Genomic DNA, 19,546 nt, shown 5'->3' with positions numbered 1-19,546 from the left:
GGTATCCTCTACTCTCTAACCCACAGATCAGTAACAGGATGGGTATCCTCTACTCTCTAACCCACAGATAAGTCACCTAATGGATATCCTCTGCTATCTTACCCATAGATCAGTTACTATTATGCAGATCTTCACAGCATGTTATTAAGATATATGACATCCACTATATACATGCAGTCAATTATCATATCTCATGAAATAATTGACCAGGGATATATATCGTTTTGTCTCTACATTGTCTGACAGGCCAATTATTCTCCAGTCTTTATACAGTTATCAAAGAATGATATGGGCCCATTCATTGATTTCCTACCTGATATTATGTAATTGTAAAGATCTACACTGAGAATGTATCCCGAGCTAAAGAAACTTATGCATGTGTAGGTAGTAATTAGTTCTTGACTATACCCTTATATGATATTTAGGCAGATCGTCTTGAGAGTGAATTCAAATGTTTTCTTAATCATCTCTTTTGGAATTTCAGAATTAAATTGTGTGAAATAAAGTTTCCCGATTTGATCACACATTCCCATTATGTACAAAATACAAGGCATATTTAACAAATGAATTATGTTTTTAGCCAAAAGTTCTTTCAGACTTAAAAATACAAAATGTAGTTTTGCGTGCATGCAAGTATGATTGGCTGTTTTAATTACTTTAACTTACCTGGTACATATATAAGTCTTATTGACATACTGGTGACAGGTGGAAAATAACTGTAGACTCAAGTATACTTACATATACAGACCTGTATACATGTTCTTACTGAATCATAAGTAACATCAATAAGCATTCATCTTAATTCAAAAACATTTCTTTACAATGAAGTTATATTTTGTATGGGACCTGGGAGATCCAACGTCCGTGTAAAAAGTTTGGTGTGTTTCTGTGTTCCCAGCCGACAGATTCCACAAGGAATACATGAGTTCGGCCGTAAAGTTGAGTACGGCCGGGGTAGTTAAGGTTGATGAATTTTGTTTGTGGTTTAAAAATGTCCAAGCAAAGCATTGTTTAGCTTGTTTGCAACTTCTCCAGAACTTAGTTATTTTGTCTTAGAACAATTGGACTCAATAATCATGATCACACTCCATTAAATCACTTAAATGAATTCACTGCTCAACAATTTTCAGTTAATGCTATTCGATAATTCCCTTGATTAAAACACTTCAACGACTCCCTCAAATCCAATATTCAATCCCATACTTCAATTAAATCCCATCAATTCCATCCATTCAATGCAACTCCAAAAATTCAAATACTTCAAATATAACTCCTTCAAACCAATTCCCTAATTCAAATACTCAAATCAATGTTACTCTGTCATTTAAAATGACTTGATGATTATACAATCAAAATGCTTCAATGATTCCTTCAATTGATATTTCAACTACATCCTGTATAATTTTGTTTTCCATATTGGATTCTAAATCCTAGTGCTGCCAGATTTATATTGACCATGGGGTCATTCCACCATGATTCAAAATATCATGTTACACCTTTATACAGAGTAAAACGACAACAGATTTCTTCGTAAAAGAGACCAATTTAAGTACCACACAAAAATTGTTGGTTCTAAAGTCTATTTCCGAAATTCAGACGTTACAGGATGTGGTTCAATGTCCATATCTTGAAATTAGTTATTGTAAGATTTAACAGATCAAATACTCCCAGGGAACTAAATTTACACTTTAAAGCAAACGGCAATGAAGAAGTTAATGAATGGCTAGTAAATCACTGTCGTAACATTCAGTAATAAACAGACTTTGGTACCTGCGGATTTCCTGTGAATCAGATACCCCCAGGAAAAGGCTAGCATCACTAAGGTATAATGCCTCTATAATAAATTGCCATTTCGCTCCATTTGTTAGGACATTTCCCCCCTCGATTAGGCCCGTTTATGTTTTTGATGTATTTGACATGGCCACAAACTCTCTAATCACTATTTGTAACACTAACAAAGGCTATTGGATACAGCCCTATCCTCTTTATATTCCTCTTTGTCTTCCGTTTTACGGCTCCATTACAGGTTTAAATGATGAATCATGCACTGACAATCGGGTGGGTGATCGGATACTCATTCCTACAGTAAATAATCATCCATTATTTACATAATCAAAGAGAGGCTCCCTTATCTTCATTGTGTAGTTTTTGTGCCATCATGACTTCACTCAATTTTTTTTTTTTTTTTTTTTTGTGACTTTGATGCAATTCTGAAGCAACCTGTGTTTATATGGCACTTTTCATTTCAACTGTAATTTTCAATCTACAATTGCCCAATAGCGTTGCATAAAGGTACGGAAACTAAAACACATCAGTAAAATTTTGGACAGCATATGCATATTTTTTAAGAACAAAACTCACATCTTTTGGTTTTCAACAATCATAAGGGAATTACAAAACAAAATTTCTATTAACCTACTCAAATGAAATCAAAATCATTTAAAATGTTCAAAGGCAAATTGTATTATAACTATACAAAGGGATTCAAATATCCTAAGGGTGACATTATGCAAGAGTCTGTTTATTGGTTTATAATGTATAATAAGGTGATCTTGGGAAACACATATTAATAGTGCTGATTGGTTTGTATAATCAATATTTTCAGAACTATAAGACACTGATACTCCAGCTTGCTCCTATAAGTAAAAATGTATCAATGTTTGGGAAATACAGTGTCCATTAATTATAGAGGTGACCTTGACCTTGGCCTTAGAACTTTGAAAGGTGAACTCATTCTTGGGATTCTCATACCTAGCCTTTATATGTATAGTTTGATCAAAATGGCATTGAAATGAAGTTTATAATAGAAGGACTTTATTAACTCATTTACCACTGAACTCTCCTAATGAACTGTACCTACCTATGAATTGGAAGAAGTTAAATAAGTCTTTAGGAGTGAATAATATGGCATTGACAATATTCGCAGAATAACTGTATATCCTAAGTGAAAAGTGATTCAACTGTCATATTTTATTATCAATCTAATATTTGAATATAGAATGAAAATAGAATCAAATAGGAAGTTGACTATGAATGATTTTGTAACCGAGATCTTAACAAATATCAGTACTGTATATCAGGCTATATATCCCAAAGCTGTAATAACAAATCTGGTGTTTGATACACAGCAATGTGTACTGGGTTTGACACACTAGCCTAGTGTAAGTCACCTACAGCTGACATGTGTACTTCTCATGTTCCAGAGGAACCTAATTAATATATTGATATAACATTATATACCACCAAGGTGCTCTAATACACCAAACACTTTAATGTACTCCTCATGGACTTAAGTACATCACCAGACTGAACCTGATCACCATGGTGCTGGGGTCTCCTTACTCCGACTCATCTAAATGTTTTACACGTACAGCTTTACTATACAGAGAAACAAACACCTACCTGCAATGATGCTGGAGACGGTTGTCTTCTAGTGCTTAGAAATATCCAAAGTTCTTGACTTCAGCTTGTTTAAATCCTGAAGGAATAAAAATAAAATTTGCTAAAAGAGAAAAAATGGAACTGTTCTTCACAGCTTTAAGTATTGAAAAATTATAGATATTAAAATGATATTCCAAAATGTCCATATCAAATGTATGCAAAAGGAAAGTATAATCTAACACCTCAGCAGCTGCAGCAACAGCAGTGACAACAGATGGACCAGGAGACTGTTAGGGATCCCTTAGTTATACTGTAAGGTCAACCCTCCTCACCCTTCCCCTTTATAAAGGATAAAAATAATACCCAGTATTGATTTCAGCCATAAAAGTATGGACACAATAAAGAAATCATATTAATATTCCACGCTTCCACTCCATTTAGGATCTCACAGAGCTGTTGCATTATGCAAACTTGTGATATGGTTGAGTGATTTTCTTCCATGCTTTAGCCTGAACGGTACAGCTGATGCAGGGCTATTAAAAGAACATGGTCTCGATGTCTCAACCCACTGAACAAATAATAACATAATCAGTTTTTTGTCTGGACAGTTTGATCAACCTTGATTCTACTAACTGAAACTGTCTGTCATAAAAATTAATGTCTGAAACAGAAAACTAATTGAAACCAAATAACATTTTGTATCAAGAGAGTTCTGATATTGAGTTACTTAATTAATAGGAAGTATGAATCTTGACACCTGTGTATTGTAATTATCACATATCTTGGTTAAATAATACTTATATTATTTTTACATTATTATCACCAAAAATATTGTTATTATTTGATAAAAACCTAATCTCTCATATACTGTAAAAGGAAAATCAACGACCAGGCTGGAATTCGAACACAACCTCTGAATTAACTCTGGACAGTCTCGCTCACAATTTAGCAGCCTGGCCATCTTAATGTAAAGACCTACAAAGCCAAATGAGATTTAAAACTTGAATGTTAACATACCACAAGGTACCAGACATAAAATTAGGATAATATGTATAATATGCCAGTGACCACAAAGACATAGAAATATTATCACAAAGGTGCGCCTGCTGATAGAAAATCTTTTCTTTTTCTAAAAAAGGAAACTTATAAATTACATTTCCTTGGCATAACATCAAAATCTTTATCCTCTTGTCTATAAAGACTTATATCATGGCCAGACAGGACAGCTGACTGGCTTCTAGCACATTAAAACCAAAACCAAATCTGAAATTCAATCGTCCATGACTAAATCTAATCATTACAGAACCTATGATAGTAACAATATGAGAACCTCCAATGAGATTATTATAATGTTAAATTTGTTACCAGAATTGATATATAGATTGGAGTCTGACCTTAGGACACTTGTAATCATTTAATGTATCAATTAAACCCTCGGTCGTTAAATCATAAATGCCTGACATTTTTAACTAATTCAATCCATTAATTAACATTTTGTCAGACAAAACAGTATGCCTATGTGATATTACTTTGTCTATTAAAATGCATAAAAACATGGGTTTGTTTGCATTAAAGAACAAAGAACTGTTAACAAAGACTGTTATTATGCTCTTAAAAGAATAACTGTATATATGTGTATAATGATTGTAAACGCCAGACAAAAAATTTACAAAACTGTTATAGGAGAAATAAACAAACGACAATTACATGTACCAATAGATTTAGGAAACCTACAGTATTAATGATAAATTGCCACTTGATTGCATATATTGTGATTAAAGAATCTTTAAAAAAAATCAGTTGAAAAAATATCAATTCTAAACAATGCATTTCAATATATCAGTGGTCAGCAATACATATAGGTCATCATTACGTATTAAAGGTCATCTTGGAAGGTCAGCCATGTATATTGTAATATGGCTGGAGTATTTCCTTAATTTTCGTTGGCCAATTTCTTGTTTTCCTTACAAGGACCTTTCAGTGAGTAGACCTGTTCGATAGAAAATTTCTCCGGCACTGCGGATCTGTTTATGCTATTTATAGCACGAACAGGTCAGGCAATCTTTGCCTCCAATCATGCAACAGCCAATCAGAATGCTGGAAACAAACCATTGTTTGGCATCAATTTGTTTACAAACAACATTTCGTTGCAATTAAAGAAGAGGATTTACAAGATATTTCAAGAAAAATATACGTAAAAAAAATATTCCAAGTGCAACAAAACTATTCCAGACATATTTACATGTAAGTGCCAAAGGTCAGTCTGCATACCAACATCGAAAACTTTAGTCAACATGATTTGGACAAAAGCCTTTGGATTTTTTCATTCATTTGTTTTAGTTTGCCATATATTACAAAACAGTTATATTGCCTTTTGTATTCGATGAACAAAGTCTTAACCAGGTTTGTATAGTCTCGTGCACACCTCCACAGAAGTCAATAATTGTATAGAGGTCATCCTTTTTAAGCTTATGAATTAAAAGAAGTCAGTAATACTAAAGGTCATCATTACATGACAAATTTTATCATTAGGATCGATTAAAAAGGAGTCTAATCTAATCTAAACATATATCTCAATTATTTGTGACTCTTGAATAATTAGAAGTACTGTACCATTAAGTGATCATAGAAGATAGATATAGATGAGAGTTTTAGAGATGAAGCTACAGGAGTAAAGTATTACCAATGCTTTTTTTCAAGGATTTGCTTTTTTTGCAGTTACATCAATCATGGGGAAAAGTAAGCAAGACTTTATTACGACAAATGAAAGACACACTGTGGATACAATGTAGTAGGTGTATCGTAGGTTTTTTAGCAGTAGGTGGTTGGTATAATGCGGTATCTTTACAGATTGATTTTCTTCCTGCACAATAAATCTGCTCAGTCTGCAATTTGTCTGTCCGTGTGTGACCTAACAGTGAGGGGAGGACAATAAATCTCCACCATATCTCAGGCTACAGGGGTGAAATGTCTGATGGAGACCTCCACATGAGCCTCCGGCAAGTCATTACAAGGTGTGAGACATTGAGACGGCAAAACAGATCAGGACCACAAAGATATACGGTAACACAACTTATCGTGAAAAACAACAGAGCTTTGTAATAAACATGTATCATCATTTTCCTTTTGTATTTCTTTTACATTGCTTTTATTTCAGGGTGAGGTCGGATGGGCCCTAAGGGAGACAACTGATGACAATGACAGAAAGTTGGAGAACATTATGATTAATATATAATATAAATTATGTATATTTCTGGAGATGGACAGTCCATATTGGACTTGAAGCATCATTAGATAAGGGGGGGGGGGGGGGATGATGTCTGCTACAAATTTAAAGGGATAGACATTCTGAATGGATTAGGGGGAGAAGATAAGGGGAAATCTGTTGGACCATAAGTTACTCGAAAAATTGGGGAGGAAAAGGGGGAAAGGGCAGGAGAGGGGGCTATTGTAGGGGTAGGTCCAGGGTAAGTCTAAATTTGTTGGGGGAATAATACATATAGCAGAGAAGGGGGCAAGGTGTTCGGGGATGGGGTGGGGGTTCCCTGGAAAGCATCTCCTGGGGGTAGGGGGTTGCAGGGTAGGTTATGGGAAAGTGGAGTGGGTTGCAGAGGTAGGTTATGGGAAGGTGGATCGGGTTGCAGGGGTAGGTTATGGGAAGGTGGACTGGGTTGCAGGGGTAGGTTATGGGGAGGTAGATCGGGTTGCAGGGGTAGGTTATGGGAAAGTGGATCGGGTTGCAGGGTTAGGTTATGGGAAAGTGGATCGGGTTGCAGAGGTAGGTTATGGGAAGGTGGATCAGGTTGCAGGGGTAGGTTATGGGAAGGTGGATCTAAGTTGTTGTGGAGGTTAGTAAAGGGAAGGGAGGAATATGTGGAAGCTGGTTTGGGAGGAAAAGTCTAGTAGGAGGGACAGTATGGGGTTATATGTAGTAATTAGTGATGGGACAGGAAAATATGAAGGTCGTCTTCATCCTCTTGTCACATTGCAGACTCTAATCCAACAATAGTGCTTACAAGTTCTTTTATCGACGATAAACATCTTCTTCATCATTTCTATCAGTAAACAAATGTAAAGATCCAAGGGAGTAATTATAATCTAAATGTTTACCATTTAGTGCTTTCTTAGAAATCATGACATCAAAAAAATTCACATTTAATATTAGTCCACATAAACTTGGTATACCTAGCAATCGATATTTCACATGGTAGAAAGTCTAGCTGTGACACACTTTTTAATCTTTACATGGATGGATAACAAAGCTTATAGAAATGTCATATTATATCAATTTTCCACCTGCTTTAACATTCACAATAAACAGTGTTCCTTCTGTCCAGATGTCACCATATTGACAACTTATAAGTCATCCAGTCAATACATTGGTGTTACATTTTTGGAGAATTATTTGATGTTTGATATGATGTGAAATATCATGTGTACCCTTGGGGGCCGCAGTGGCAGAGTGGTTAAGGTGTCCCGACACTTTATCACTAGCCCTCCACCTCTGGGTTGTGAGTTCGAAACCTAAGTGGGGCAGTTGCCAGGTCCTGACTGTAGGCTGGCGGTTTTTCTCCGGGTACTCCGGCTTTCCTCCACCTCTAGACCTGGCATGTCCTTAAATGACCCTGGCTGTTAATAGGACATTAAACAAAAACAAACCAAACCCTATTAACACCAAAATGGCAGCTCCAGCTTTATTGCTGAACCCAGAGAGTCGGGAAAGACATTGGCTGGTTGCTGTTAAGGCCCATAATAATTTGTGGATCACTTTGAGACACTTTGCTGCTGTGATATAGCCATATATGAAACTTCAAATTACCATCATTATGATTAATTATTGATAATATCTGTTATAATATATATACTCTTGTTAGACTTTTAAAGATTTTATGCCACTGATAATAGGTTAGCTATATGTGATAAATAAACCACATGCAGAAAGACTCTAGCTTTTTAACCAGCCGGTGATGCATCAACCATTCATACAAAATATACACTTATGCCTAAGTACACTTGCACCCACAGAGTAATATAGTTGTATCCCTGGTGTCAGAAGTGAGAGGTATGTCTTTAACTACAACATCACAACCAACTTATTTCAACATTAACGTTTTACACTAAACATTAGCCCTAGTGTATCCTAGCAGACAAGCAGGCAGGCTGTTCTGCACTTTTAATAGAAGAAAAAAAAGTGCTAGGAAAATTGAGATAATCAGCAAAATCATAAGTGCTTATTATGCAGCAGAATTAAGTATTATGTAGTTTACATTATTGTATTCAGATTAAGCATAATGATTTTATTATTGTCCTAAATGTTTATCAATTAGTGTATTCTTTATTATTAAAACTGTCTTAAATGTACGTTGAATAAAATTTGATATAATTTTCAGTGCGTTTTTATTATTTTCAATATACATGTATAATCAGATTTACCAGTAGTGCAGTTTTCAGTACAGTTTTAATTTTTTTTTCAATGCATTATCAGACTAAGAATAGTTTTCACTATTCTCAATGTGCAATTGGATTTCTCATTACGTTCAATGTATAATCAGAATTAGCTAAGTTAACGTTTTCAGTGCAATTTTCATTATTTTCAATGTATATTTGGATTTAGTGCAGTTTTCATTATTTTCAATGTATATTTGGATTTAGTGCAGTTTTCATTATGTTCAATGTATAATCAGAATTAGCTTATAGTTTTCAGTGCAGTTTTCATTATTTTCAGTGTATAATTGGATTAAGTGCATTTTTCATTGTATGTATAATAAGATTAAGTGTAGTGTGTAGCATTAGGGTATCATGCATGCACAACTTCTGATCTAATAGTTTATGCGACTAATTTCTTTCCCGCATATTTATCCTCACAGGATATGTTGCGACAAAGCATGAAACTTGTCAGTATTTTAGAAAAAAATTTATAACATTTTATCTTTTTCTTAAAAGAAATTTAAGTCATTTTCTACACATAGATAACATCTCCCAAGTGTTGAATGGACAGAAATTGTATGAAAAGTTCTAAATGGATGCAGTGAACATTTCCCCTTCGTATAATTTGGTGAACTGATCACCATCATAATACATTTCCTCGTAACAGTCAATTGATATACCTTATTGTGACTGGAAGTTTAATGGTCCAATATAAAACTACATGTCATTTCCCCAATGTCTCTTTGAGGCAAAATTATTTTGCTATACATATCTTCAAAAAAATGACAGTTTAGTAATAGTTCAACACCAAATACATGATTACATAATCCATGTAAAACCATTTTAAAAGAAAAACTGTTATGGACACTCAATGTTTTTTCATATTTAAAAGCACAAAAATTTCCTTTTGTTGAAATATGCTTTTCTATAAATCCTCCCCCTCCCAAAGAAAAAATACAATTGCAATTTCTGTAGATGTTTTGAAATCAAATTTTATCTAGCCAAACTTAATACACAATTTACAGATCTGAATATCACTGATAGTCATATGCAGTTGTTGCAGTTGAAATTCCACTTTATTCAGAAGAATCTGTAAAATTATATGCCTTTCACCATAACATTATTCATATTCTTACTTTGGTGAAGATCTAATTTATTGGTTTAGATAATTGCTTGTACTTCCCATGTTGATAAATGGAAGCTGTATCTATTTGGATCAATGAGCAGACATTCGGACAGGACATCGGATCAACCAGAGGGACCTTGTCAGTGGCTGGTATCCAAAGCTGTCAGTTTCCTAGATTGAGATACTATTGACCAGATCGGCCAAACTGTCAATATTTGACCTGGGTCGAGTGTCTGGGGGGGACCAAGGCTCCGTGTTTGTTTACTGTAGCCTGTGTAAATACAAACACTGAAGATAGATGGTCCTACAGTAAAGAATAACAGTAAATTACTACAGCCTCCATCACAGTTTATCAATGACTTCAGATGAAGGTTTAGACTAAGGACTTCAGAAAACAATGTCCAGCCAGTCATGAAACAGCAGTGGCTTTTAGTACACTCTTACCCACACCGAAATAAAGTACAAAAAAAGTATGGGAAAAAAGTACTAAAAAAGCATAGAAAAAGTATGCTTTTTTTGACTCAATTTGGAACCGATATTCCAACACGGTTCCAAATTGAGTCAAAAAAAGTACTAAAGTACAAAAAAAGTCTAACAAAAGTATACCTTTAGTACATTTTATTGTTTTCATTAAGTACAGAAAAAGCACAAATATAGTACAGAAAAAGTACATTAAAAGTACAATAATAGTATAAAGTGCACAGGGCCAAATTGATGGTGTACTTTTTTTGTGCTTTTATACTTTTTTAGTACTTTTACAGGGAAGTCCATAAAGTACAAAAAAAGTACAAAAGTACAAAAAAAGTATGAAAATGGTACAGAAAAAGCAGGAAATTAGTACTGAAAAAGTAGGGAAAAAGTACCAATAAGGTAGGAAATTAGTACTGAAAAAGTAGTGGAAAAGTAGGAAAAAAGTACTAGAAAAGTAGGAAAATAGTACTAAAAAAGTAGGAAATCTGTACTGAAAAAGTATCAAAAAAGTAGGAAAATGGTATTGAAAAGAAGGAAATTAGGACTGAAAAAGTAGGAAAAAAAGTACCAATAAGGTAGGAAATTAGTACTGAAAAAGTAGTGGAAAAGTAGGAAAAAAGTACTAGAAAAGTAGGAAAATAGCACTAAAAAAGTAGGAAATTTGTACTGAAAAAGTATAAAAAAAAGTACTGAAAAAGTAGGAAAAAAATTACCAAAAAAGGGACTTAATTTAATGGTGTAGGAAATTAGTTCTGAAAATATAGGAGATAAGCTTAAATGAGAATACTGCATGCTTAAACAATACATACATCAGTCCCATTCCTAAGAGAAATGCACAATTGTATCAAGTGAAAACAAACATTGAAATACAAGATTAGTTATCCAATCACAATTCCACTGAGTATAATTCCATGCCATAGCAAAGTCTGGATCTAATAAGCTCGAAATTTGTTTAAGGGTGAGGTTAAGGATTTACAGATGGACATCTATGTATAAGGGCAATAACTTTTGATAAATTATTCTAATATTTTTTTCAAGCAGGAAAACACAATTTTATATCATGTGTATGTAGGAGATCCAGACAAAAAAAATATACCATTCTAAATAAAAAGGGCAATAACATTTGTAAAAATTGTCGAATCATAATTCCTCTTGAGGAAACACAACAAAAAGATGTAAATAAAAAACAATGCATAAATGCATACTGAATACAATGAAGTATGGTATATGCATAATGTTGCTTGCTTAAACTGGTCAAATCCAAGTAAGTGTGAATTCGAAAAATAAAATGTCTGATTCTCTTCATTCCTTTCTTGCTTTATGCGAATCATTGCCCTCAATTCGGACCACAATGCAATATCTTCAAGCTTTCCGTCACTTCAGAATGTACTGCATAATCTGTTGGAAGAAAGAGAAAATTTTAAAATATTTTGTATATCAAAACTTAGAATAATTGTGAAGATTTGTTCAATATAAAAATGTAGATAATTTTCCTTATATATGCACCTGATCACTTTACTGTCATTTATTACATGCATGTCTGCTTGGAAGTCTTTTTATCAAGAAAAGCTAGCCACAGGTATACAAGTTTAAAGCTACAACATAAAACTTTTAATTATAAGGATAAGTACTTTAATAAAAATCAAGCTACTCCAGAATTCTCTGACAGTTTGTTTCATCTTAAATTATGCAACTAACTATCAAAATACTCCAAAACACAGATTTTTTTTATTCAATCATTTCTTGAGATCATTTTTTTGTGAATTGATCATGATCATGACATACAACAAATTTTCAATGGATTTTATTGACTTCGTTTTTAAATGTATTTTCTTCAAATTCCATATACTATATTAGACAATTATTAGCTCATTTACCGATATTTTTACATATATTCCCTAAAATAGATATACACATGTTGCCCGAATTGTGACGTTACTTTCGTTCTTATATTCTAACTTAAAAATGTCATTGCTATTTTTTTTGAAATTTTATGAAATATCTCTTGAAATCAACTACAAAAAATTCTGTAAATATTATCAGATGAATAAGCAAATAATTCTTTACATGTAAGTGAAATTTCAATAAATTCCATTGAAAAACGAAGTCATAAAAATTAAGATATTACGAATTTACCGTTACGTGACAGAAATAAAAATGCAATATAACTACGTCGAAGTTCGTCAATAAAGAAATAAAATTCTTCTTGTTCTCAATATTTGGGTGCTATCAATCAGGGTGCTTATAAAATCCCAGGCGTATGGTAGCATAAATCTGTAAATTGAATACTTACGATTGAAACACACGTGGATCTAGCAGTTCTTTGTTAATTAAACTCGGGCCGTGTAAACTGTAATCGGTGATGAATTCATTATGAAAACCCTGAAACACGAAGTAATCAAGTATTAATATTAACATGTGTAGGCCCCTATTCACCTATATAATGTGAAACGATGTAGGAACGTGCAGAAGACGAAATAGATTTAAATAATAAAATTGTAAACTTACCTGGTCGCGATATCTGTGATATTTTCGGGTCAAAATGAGCATTTGTCGCCAAAAACAACAAGAAAGCTGATATTCTTTGGCCACTTACTGACAGATAGTCGATCTTCTTCAGTTAGGCAAGAAAATGAATTTCGTTTTTAGGCTATTCTATATCAAAATCGTGTTTGTTTATGTTTCTTCCGTTGATAAACATCCGGTGAAATTCAAACATGGCTATCAGACTTCCCGCTAAAATCTCGCTGTTTGGTGCATCATGGGATAAAAAAAAGTTTTGTCGGAGATCTACTGTATCGATTTCATTCTTTTATTACTTGTTTTTTATATTCTACTTCCTTAATCTCTATTGTTTCATACTTTTGGTATTACTACTTCAGCATTTAAAGCTTGCACATTGCACAAAATGATCGCACGAAGCGAACTCGTCAAATCTCGGTAGATTCCGTAAACCGAAGTAAACAAACGAGATCACGGCCCCGAGGTCATAGGTGAACCGACCGATGGTAATCTGACACAGGTATAAATAAGCCTCGTCAGTACCTGTTATGTAATCCGGATGTTTTGTTTAAATGAGGGTAGGCAACTGTGATCTGATCGTAGTGAAAGGCAGTCAAGCTTGACAATATAAATTGTTATAATTGACGCCGCGGGCATAAGACTTAGTCTAAGAGGGGCAATTAATATGTGTACAGGTGAGACGGGAGGTACACAGGTAACTCCAATAAACAATAAAGCTAGGTATGATTTGCCATTACAGTCGACTGTCGCTTATATTAATTAACACCACGGGTGAAATTAACTTTCGGTACGACGTTAAGCATATATATCCTGATCGCTTTGTTAGCTTAACACACAGGACAGGTTTCAAGATTTAGTTTAAAACAGTTGAAATATTTTTGATCGATCTTGGTGTTGCAGTTATTCAAGCCGTCTACTATATCAATTAAAATATTTATGATATATCTTGGTATTGATGTTGATTTCTGTATACACACAACACTCCTACGAGATCATTCTACAACATATTAGAGTACAGCTACATTGTGTCGTTGTCCGAATTATCGTACGATCTTGCTAAATAAATATCAGACAAATTAAAGTTTTCTTTTTGTGTTCACTTTCACCATTTCAATGAATGCGATGTAATTCTGATTTAAATACCGGAATATTGTTCCTTGATCATGCCTGTTTGTTGTCAGTGAAGCCATATCGAGATCGAGATCATCACAGCGCTTGACTTCAATATACGTTTTACAAAGAAGCGTCCGAGTGACTATATCAGTATTACACATGTTTATACGAGTATATCGGTGAATATTTTGACAGAACACGACGTGATTTCGGGTGCAATTATCAGATGTAATCTTAAAACCACGTATATCCAGCAAGTATATGATATGCAGACAAAGAGCAGGTGATTTTAATTTCATTTGAATGAATTAAAAGCGTATTACAGGCACGGGCACATGTGTGTTCGTAGAGTGATCCCCGATCTGGTAGAGGTTAACGTTTGGATAAACGAAATGTTTTAAACTCCGTTAAAGAGTTTATAATTAAAGCCAAAATACTGTAACTTCAAAGAACGATCTGGAACAAAAATTTTATAGAGCTAAGTTTTGACGTTCGTCACATGAGTTTATTACTTCTGAGATGCATATGGAAATACAAACGAAAAGTGACAAAGAAATCACCGTTAAAATGTGTGAACCTTACTAACAAAGTACATTGAAGTGAAATACTTATGATAATAATTGTTGAATTTTAATTATTTTTAGATAAATTTCTGTGGTACTGATCAAAGTATGAAAAGTATTTTTTAGAACATAAAAAAGACAAAAAAAAAAAACAACAAAAAACGAGATCAAAAACATTTAATATTACCAAATGATAATTTTCTGTATCTTATTTGATAGATATTTGTTGTGGTTAATCCTGGGTATTATTTTTTTAGTCTTAGATTTGTAGTCGACTGAAAAAGTCAGATTTAATTTTGAAAATATTAATATGCTATAACCCCTCGCAATGTCTGAAAATATTCTAAGTCCATAATAAGTACAAAAAAAGCACAATGGCATTAGCTGAAAAATTCTAAGTCCCAAAAAAGTAGGAAAAAAGTACATCCATATTTTCACAATCTTTCAAAAAATTCTAAGTCAGATTTTAGCACAAAAAAAGTACTCTGAAAAATTTCAGAGTCCAAATAAAGTACCATGAAAAATTTCTAAGTCCAGAATAAGTACAAAAAAAGTACTCTGAAAAATTTCAGAGTCCAAATAAAGTACAGAAAAAGTACCCTGAAAAGTTTCTAAGTCCAGAAAAGTACAAAAAAAGTACTCTGAGAAATTTCAGAGTCCAAATTTAGTACAGAAAAAGTACTCTGAAAAATTTCTAAGTCCAGAAAAGTACAAAAAAAGTATACTTTTTTGGTACTTTTTCAAAAAAGTAGGAAAAAGTGTATACTTAAAGTAGCATAAAAGTATACTTTAGTGTGCTTTATTTCGGTATGGGTAGACTGACCACCAACCTCTACGTTTTTTTGTTGAGAATTGCTCAGCTAAATTCTGATACAAGATTATCTATATTTCTAGTGTGTCTTTTGTACAATGCTAACCTTTGATATTTCATCGTGTTGGAAACTTTAGATAGAAATTAAACCATCATTAAGTGATTATACCCAATCAGGTTCCACAAGATGTTCTTATAAATATGTGTCCAGTTAAAGCTCATATGGCTAGAATGTCTGTATCAAGGGTTCAGAAGTCCTGGGTTTGAGTTAGTGGTTTGGTCATTACACTTTAGAACAATTAAACAAAATAAATGAATGGTAGTGTATGGTCTCAAAAGTGTGTCATTTGGGGTTGAAGAATTTGTTGAAAGAAGAAGTGTATGGTAGCCGAACTTGACTGAGCTGAACATCAATCACTTGCAAATGAGGTAAGCTCAATTTGTTAGAAGGTCAGTTTGTAGTTCAGAGGTCCTCGGACGTCTGTCTGGAACTAAGGGGTGCTGGGTTTGAGTCGTGATCTGGAACTAAGGGGTGCTGGGTTTGAGTCGTGATCTGGAACTAAGGGGTGCTGGGTTTGAGTCATGATCTGGAACTAAGGGGTGCTGGGTTTGAGTCGTGATCTGGAACTAAGGGGTGCTGGGTTTGAGTTGTTGTCTGGAACTAAGGGGTGCTGGGTTTGAGTCGTTGTCTGGAACTAAGGGGTGCTGGGTTTGAGTCGTTGTCTGGAACTAAGGGGTGCTGGGTTTGAGTCGTTGTCTGGAACTAAGGGGTGCTGGGTTTGAGTCGTGATCTGGAACTAAGGGGTGCTGGGTTTGAGTCGTTGTCTGGAACTAAGGGGTGCTGAGTTTGAGTCGTGATCTGGAACTAAGGGGTGCTGGGTTTGAGTCGTGATCTGGAACTAAGGGGTGCTGGGTTTGAGTCGTTGTCTGGAACTAAGGGGTGCTGGGTTTGAGTCGTTGTCTGGAACTAAGGGGTGCTGGGTTTGAGTCGTTGTCTGGAACTAAGGGGTGCTGGGTTTGAGTCGTGATCTGGAACTAAGGGGTACTGGGTTTGAGTCGTTGTCTGAAACTCAGGCCAAGGGGTGCCAAGTTGGAGTCGTGGTCATGGTTCTGTTACATTTGTGTATAGAATGTATCCAGTCCTCACTTCCCATGTGTGCTCACAAAATAGCTACCAGTCCTGACAGATATCTTCCCACAGGTATGCATGCTTGGCTGTTTGGGTAGTTAGCTAGTGGATGGTGGACCTCACACAATAATCCGCATCAATAAACACACCAGTCCATCATCAGTACCTATACACCCCATAGTCACATGCAGTCACTGAACTATGTAGATTTTTTTCCCTACCACTATATATACCAATCTAGTAATGATAAGTAAATTATCTGTTTAAAGGTACATAGTTATAATTACTGTGGTATTGAGTTAAGTGTGGTATAATGTGTTGTAGGGTATGTCACTGTGGCAGTCCATACTTCACCAATTTGTCTTGGTACTGATGTGTTTGCAGCTAATTCATGCAAATTTGAGACTAGTTGAGCTTGTATTGAATGTTATATGTTGACAGAGGGCAAGGGGAGACAAAAACAAGGTCCAAATTTGACCCAGGTCCAGTAGATATGGTATGTAACTTTTACTTTTTCTTCAATGTTACTGATGATACTTTATTAATTAATTTTAATTGGACCACTATGTTTCATCTTTGTGCAATTACTTTTGAATCCAAAATAACGCCGAAAGGACTAATGATACCGAATATTTTTCCTTCCAAGTGGAGGGTGATCAAAACCGTAATAAACATGATTAACCACCAGGAAAACTGTGACAACTTATTTCTACAGCCACATAGATCTAGTGTAATATGGGAACCGATCTGTGAATAATTATTCTGGCAGCAGAGCACACAGAGTGTTCAAGATTCCTACCTGCTGAGGACCACTGTGTCTGGAATGTTCCCTGGGAACAATGGCACACATTCCGCAGTCAGAACCCACAAACAACCAATACCAGAGTCTGGTTCCTTCCTCAGTGTTAACAATGGCTAACACAGCCCATCCCAACCACCAAACCCAATGTCACACACCCCATCCCCACCACCAAACCCAATGCCACACACCCCATCCCCACCACCAACCCAACCCCACACACCCCATCCCCACCACCAAACCCAACGCCACACACCCCATCCCAACCACCAAACCCAACCCCACACACCCCATCCCCACCACCAAAACCCAACCCCACACACCCCCATCCCACACACCCCATCCCAACCACCAAACCCAACCCCACACACCCCATCCCCACCACCAAACCCAACCCCACACACCCCATCCCCACACACCCCATCCCAACCACCAAACCCAACGCCACACACCCGATCCCCACACACCCCATCCCTACCACCAAACCCAACGCCACACACCCCATCCCACCACCAAACCCAACCCCACACACCCCATCCCCTCCAGCACAACCCAACTCCTTCAAACAAAATCCACTCCTCTCCCAACACACCCCATCATTCCAAATAATCCAATCTTCTCCCAACACACCCCACCCCCCAACTCGTTCCAACATAATCCAACCTCATCCCATCAATCCCATCCCCTCCAACACATATCCCATCACCCTAACCCACCCATCTCCTCCAACACATATCCCATCACCCTAACCCACCCATCTCCTCCAACACATATCCCATCACCCTAACCCACCCATCCCCCTCCAACACATATCCCATCACCCTAACCCACCCATCCCCCCCAACACATATCCCATCACCCTAACCCACCCATCTCCTCCAACACATATCCCATCACCCTAACCCACCCATCTCCTCCAACACATATCCCATCACCCTAACCCACCCATCTCCTCCAACACATATCCCATCACCCTAACCCACCCATCCCCCCCCAACACATATCCCATCACCCTAACCCACCCATCCCTCCAACACATATCCCATCACCCTAACCCACCCATCTCCTCCAACACATATCCCATCACCCTAACCCACCCATCCCCTCCAACACATATCCCATCACCCTAACCCACCCATCTCCTCCAACACATATCCCATCACCCTAACCCACCCATCTCCTCCAACACATATCCCATCACCCTAACCCACCTATCCCCCTCCAACACATATCCCATCACCCTAACCCACCCATCCCCTCCAACACATATCCCATCACCCTAACCCACCCATCTCCTCCAACACATATCCCATCACCCTAACCCACCCATCCCCCCCCCAACACATATCCCATCACCCTAACCCACCCATCTCCCTCCAACACATATCCCATCACCCTAACCCACCCATCCCCCCCCAACACATATCCCATCACCCTAACCCACCCATCTCCTCCAACACATATCCCATCACCCTAACCCACCCATCTCCTCCAACACATATCCCATCACCCTAACCCACCCATCTCCTCCAACACATATCCCATCACCCTAACCCACCTATCCCCTCCAACACATATCCCATCACCCTAACCCACCCTCCCTCCAACACATATCCCATCACCCTAACCCACCATCTCCTCCAACACATATCCCATCACCCTAACCCACCCATCCCCCCCCAACACATATCCCATCACCCTAACCCACCCATCTCCTCCAACACATATCCATCACCCTAACCCACCCTCCCCCTCCAACACATATCCCATCACCCTAACCCACCCATCCCCTCCAACACATATCCCATCACCCTAACCCACCCATCTCCCTCCAAACACATATCCCCATCCAACCCCTACCCCCCCATCCCCCTCCAACACATATCCCATCACCCTAACCCACCCCATCTCCTCCAACACATATCCCATCATCACCCTAACCACCCATCTCCTCCAACACATATCCCATCACCCCTAACCCACCCATCCCCCTCCAACACATATCCCATCACCCTAACCCACCCATCTCCTCCAACACATATCCCATCACCCTAACCCACCCATCCCCTCCAACACATATCCCATCACCCTAACCCACCCATCTCCTCCAACACATATCCCATCACCCTAACCCACCCATCTCCTCCAACACATATCCCATCACCCTAACCCACCCATCCCCTCCAACACATATCCCTCAACC

The 19,546-nt window shown here is 36.8% G+C and overlaps 2 protein-coding genes across 3 annotated transcripts in view; one reads left to right on the top strand and one right to left on the bottom strand.

The window, feature by feature from the left end:
- The window catches only part of LOC117327207, a 98,943-nt gene that overhangs the window by 59,775 nt on the left and 19,622 nt on the right, over positions 1-19,546 (bottom strand). Inside the window, exons 1-2 of one of the 2 annotated variants that reach the window (XM_033884071.1) lie at positions 4,293-4,310; positions 3,403-3,478 (exon numbers count right to left, since the gene is read on the bottom strand). The gene's annotated coding sequence lies outside the window, so the exon portion shown is untranslated. Of the gene's footprint in view, positions 1-3,402; positions 3,479-4,292; positions 4,311-19,546 lie in introns of those variants that run through there. The other variant, XM_033884070.1, reaches the window with a different exon arrangement.
- Positions 6,911-19,546, top strand: part of LOC117328311 — a 26,425-nt gene continuing 13,789 nt past the window's right edge. Inside the window, exon 1 of the mRNA XM_033885833.1 lies at positions 6,911-7,229. Coding sequence (XP_033741724.1) covers positions 6,911-7,229 — 319 coding nt within the window. The remainder of the gene's footprint in view (positions 7,230-19,546) is intronic.

Source organism: Pecten maximus, chromosome 5, assembly GCF_902652985.1.
Source record: "Pecten maximus chromosome 5, xPecMax1.1, whole genome shotgun sequence".
In the NCBI taxonomy this organism is placed as follows: Eukaryota; Metazoa; Mollusca; class Bivalvia; order Pectinida; family Pectinidae; genus Pecten; species Pecten maximus.
The sequence above is the reverse complement of the archived record's forward strand: the minus strand, read 5'-3'. Positions and strand labels throughout refer to the sequence as shown.